This window comes from Micropterus dolomieu, linkage group LG19 (assembly GCF_021292245.1).
Source record: "Micropterus dolomieu isolate WLL.071019.BEF.003 ecotype Adirondacks linkage group LG19, ASM2129224v1, whole genome shotgun sequence".
Lineage (NCBI taxonomy): Eukaryota > Metazoa > Chordata > Actinopteri > Centrarchiformes > Centrarchidae > Micropterus > Micropterus dolomieu.
The window spans coordinates 16610872-16615681 of NC_060168.1; the positions used below are offsets into that span (position 1 = coordinate 16610872).

The following is a 4810-nucleotide window of genomic DNA, read 5'->3' on the forward strand; positions in this document are numbered from 1 at the left end:
TGTGGCAGTGAAAGATAACGGACAGCCCTCTCTCTCTGCCACCTGCTCCATGTATTTACTTATTTCTGATAACTTGGCTGAGGTGCCAGAACTGAAGGACATTTCTTATGATGAGAAGAACTCCAAGCTGACGTCATACCTGATCATCGCGCTGGTGTCTGTGTCCACCTTTTTCCTGACCTTCATTATCATCATCCTGGGTGTGAGGTTTTGTCGCAGGAGAAAGCCCAGACTGTTGTTTGATGGAGCAGTCGCCATCCCCAGCGCTTATCTCCCTCCTAATTACGCAGATGTTGACGGCACAGGAACTTTACGCAGCACTTACAATTATGACGCCTACCTGACAACGGGTTCTAGGACCAGTGACTTTAAGTTCGTGTCATCTTACAATGACAACACACTGCCTGCTGACCAGACTCTGAGGAAAAGTCCGACTGACTTTGCTGAGGTATTTGGTCATTCAGAGGACTGTCCCGAGGTAGGCTCCAACATATTATACTTTTGGAAATCGTGATTACGTACTCTTCTTCCCTTGTATTTAATTTCTCCACTACAACAAGTTATTTTTTTAGTCATTTGCTTCACTATATATATATATGGGAGATCCTTAGAGACATATTGTGTGTCTTTATTTTTGCAGTTTAGTACTGTAGTTCGCAACAGTTTTTATGCACAAAGGAAAGTAGTACACGTATCATTAGTTTAGTTATGCCGTTTCAACCAAAAGCCCTCACTTGTAGAATCTGATATTTGATGACTCCCAACACTTGAATAGTATCTTTGAGACAGAAATTGCATAATAGTTCAGACCTCAGTGTATGATGACTGAAATGGTGCTACCACACTTCATAATCAGTGGTATTTGCTCACCTTGTGTTAAGTCTTGGCTGTTTCTTCATTGACTTATTGTGCTAACTTCGGAATACCAACAGTTTCTTTTCACCGGCAAATATTTCCTTCATCACAGCTATTTTGAGCAAGCAGAACAGTTATTTGCACAGTGGCTTTGGAATGTGGTGGACACTGTTCTGTCAAGTGATGCTCTCTGTGTTTGTGTCCATACTGGCTGAGAATGAAATGTTTACTATAGGAGCATAGCTGAATAGAATAGTCAGTCCTTTCTTTTTGACAATAGGACACATAATTTATGTTTTCTAATTATTCCAGTGCTCAACTTTAACTATAAATCATTATGCTGCAGACATAGTTAACCATAACCATGAGACTAACCAGCTTTTCGACTATCAGTGTATTTTTTTTGTCTGTATCATTGTCAGGCTTCCAACAAGTGGGGGTGAGGACGACCATAGCCTGCTTTAAAGGCTTTGCCTTCACCGATTGTCTCATCTGATGATTGGGTGAACTTAAAGAAACGGCAGAATGCTTTTAAAAAAACATGATCACAACAGAAACTTGGCAAAAATGGTTGGAAATCACAATTTAGTTTAGACACTTGTGGAAGTTTACTTTTTTGTTTCTAAATAACATTGAGTCATATAAAATAAGCTCATGCCTTGGTGCTCAGTGAGGCACAGCATGACTTTTATTTAGAAATGAAAAGTGTGGGTTGTTGAATGGTGCCAGCACTGTCACATTGTCTTAGTTTAGTACAGTCTTGTTGTAAACTTTGAATTTACACCAGTATGCTATCTATTTGGGAGATTTTCATCAACTATCTAAACACAATGTAAGTTTTCATAGGATTATACACATTTATAAGCCTAAATTGAGTATGCTAATGTTTTTTGTTGTGATTTAAGATTTTTAAATAACATGGTCATCGAAATCATTTGTATATCCTTACGACAGTACATTTCAACCCACTACATTCTAAACAAGGGTTTTAGTTGTAATTTTGATGTTGGATTTTTGATGGTCTTAAAAAGTATGTTTAATTCAAACGTCAATATTAATCAATTATCTTTCTTTCATATATTGAATATGTGAGCACTTTAAACAATATTCCCACTGCACAAATATTGGGCCTTTCTTTCTATTGTTCCCTTACATTAGCTCTTCTGTCACTTCTTTTGACCATACCTGTCATTCTAAATTGAGTCATGCTGGTCCCTAAGTCTGCAAAAGAGATTGTGGATTCTTACCAAATTTTGTACATTGTGTGTCATTGTTACTTAATCCTACTCTGTTTATTTTTCGTTTGTTGTGGGGTTTTCTGTTGCATTTTTTTTTTTTTGCAGTTAATCAGAGTGCCTGTGCACACATTATTTAATCTTTGAACTAAGTTGTGATGAATTGGTCATTTTTTTCAACAAATAATCAAATATAGCAATGTGTATAGTGGAGTACAGTGACTTTTGCAGTATTATAGTGATGGTTGGTTTGTTTTACAGGCAGTTTCTGAAGAATGCAGTACAGAAAAGATATTCAGTAGTCAATAAATAACACTGAAGCCTCAGAAAATCAATCACAACAGTTGTATGGTCATTTGTGGCAGTACCATCTATATGGCAATGTCCATATAATAAACAAATAACGGCTGAATAACATTACGTTTTGCTTTGATATAGCCAATGAAGCTGTCCACTTGTTTCAGTTTGCAGTGCTATAACTGATTGAAACTCTTGGTGTCACTGTACACCAACAAAGGCCCGAACGGGTCGGCAGCTTCATCCATTCTTTCCACCATTGCCAAGCGTTATTGTGGTGCGGTGTGTCTGCCAGCTAAGGACGATACGAAAGGCCTACATTGTGATGATATTTGGATAGTTAATTACAGCGAGGAATACCACCCTCTTTGATAACTTTGGACGAATTGGCTGGGGAATGATGCACGCCTGGCCCATCATGGGAAACACAGTCTACAGAGGATTTTCTATGAATCGCTATTGTGTTTTTTGCCTTTTCCTCGGCCTGCATTTCGCGTATGGAGATGTGAGCTACTCTGCTGCTGAGGAGATGAAACGCGGGTCGGTGATTGGAAATATAGCCAAAGATCTCGGCCTCGGGACTGCCACACTTTCCTCGCGTAAAGCTCGTATTGACACAAACAGGAATGACAAGCGGTATTGTGATATTAATCTGAGCACCGGGGATTTGATTGTTACTGACAGGATTGACAGGGAAGCCCTTTGTGGTAAGAAGGTGACTTGCGTTTTTAAAGAGGAGCTTGTTTTGGAAAACCCTTTAGAGCTCCATCGTATCAGCATTCATGTGCAGGATATGAACGACAACGCCCCGCAGTTTAGTGAGGACCTGATTTCATTTGAAATAACAGAATCCGCAGTCAAAGGAGCTAGATTCTTACTCACTGAAGCCCATGATGCAGATATCGGTACAAATACTGTACAGCGTTACAATTTACAAAACAATGAGCATTTCACGATTAATGTAGACACAGAGGCCAGTGGACGTACACGCTCCGAATTGGTTTTGGTAAAGGAATTAGACCGAGAGCAAGAGAAAGAACTGAAATTAGTGCTTACAGCTCTAGATGGTGGCTCACCTCAGAGATCAGGTACTGCGATCATTCACGTCACTGTACTGGATGCTAATGATAACGCCCCAGTGTTCAGCCAGGCCGTTTATAAAGCCACTCTGCCTGAAAACGCTCTCTTGGATACATTAGTTGTTACGGTGAGAGCCACTGATGCAGACGCGGGGCCCAATGGAGATATTACTTACAATTTCGATCATGTGTCGGATGACCACGTCTCTTTGTTCTCACTTGATCATAAGACAGGGCAAATAAGAGTAATCGGCTCTATTGATTATGAGACTGAGACCTCCATTGAGCTGCGAATAAGAGCAAAAGACGGACCAGGTCTTACCTCGTATTGTACAGTAATTATAGATATAACGGATGTCAATGACAACCCACCAACTATCAGTCTGAAATCACTGTCTTATCCCATACCTGAGAACGTGTCACCTGGTACAGAGGTGGGCATTATTAACGTGCAGGACAGAGACTCTGAGAGTAACGGACAGGTCCGCTGCTCCACTCAGCAAAACGCCCCCTTTAAGTTGGTTCCTTCTATTAAAAACTATTATTCTCTGGTGACCACAGGACAACTGGACCGCGAACTAGTGTCTGATTACAACATTACAATCACCGCCACTGACGAGGGCTCTCCACCTCTGTCCTCCTCTAAAACTGTTGAGTTATCTGTAGCAGACATCAACGACAACCCACCGGTGTTTGAGGAACAGTCCTACAGCGCATATGTGACTGAAAATAACAAACCTGGCTCCACTTTATGTTCCGTTAGTGCTCGAGACCCCGACTGGAGACAAAACGGTACAGTGATTTATTCTCTGTTACCCGGTGAGGTGAACGGTGCCCCGGTGTCCTCCTATCTGTCTGTTAACGGAGACACGGGGGTGATCCACGCTGTGAGGTCGTTTGATTATGAACAGTTCAGGAGTTTTAAAGTCCACGTGATGGCCAGAGACAACGGTTCTCCTCCGCTCAGCAGCAACGTGACCGTCAGTGTCTTCATATCGGATGTGAATGACAACTCTCCTCAGATTCTGTACCCCGCCCCGGAGGGCAACTCCTTCATGACCGAGCTGGTCCCCAAAGCTGCACACGGAGGCTCTCTGGTGTCCAAAGTGATAGCGGTGGACGCGGACTCCGGACAGAACGCCTGGCTGTCCTATCATATAGTCAAATCCACCGATCCGGGACTTTTCACTATCGGTGTCCACAGCGGAGAGATCAGGACCCAGCGGGACATTTCTGAGTCTGACAGCATGAAACAGAACCTTATTGTGGCAGTGAAAGATAACGGACAGCCCTCTCTCTCTGCCACCTGCTCCATGTATTTACTTATTTCTGATAACTTGGCTG

General features: G+C 42.0%; 3 protein-coding genes across 4 annotated transcripts in view; all 3 read left to right on the forward strand.

The window, feature by feature from the left end:
• LOC123958111 (protocadherin beta-8-like) overlaps nucleotides 1-2428 on the forward strand; it is a 9475-nt gene extending 7047 nt beyond the window's left edge. The window contains exon 3 of the mRNA XM_046031327.1: nucleotides 9-2428. Coding sequence (XP_045887283.1) covers nucleotides 9-514 — 506 coding nt within the window. The 3' untranslated portion in view covers nucleotides 515-2428. The remainder of the gene's footprint in view (nucleotides 1-8) is intronic.
• The window catches only part of LOC123957473 (protocadherin beta-15-like), a 38157-nt gene that overhangs the window by 23038 nt on the left and 10309 nt on the right, over nucleotides 1-4810 (forward strand). The window lies entirely within an intron of this gene.
• LOC123958112 (protocadherin beta-16-like) overlaps nucleotides 2788-4810 on the forward strand; it is a 3290-nt gene continuing 1267 nt past the window's right edge. The window contains exon 1 of the mRNA XM_046031329.1: nucleotides 2788-4767. Within this exon, the coding sequence (XP_045887285.1) occupies nucleotides 2788-4767 (1980 nt within the window). The remainder of the gene's footprint in view (nucleotides 4768-4810) is intronic.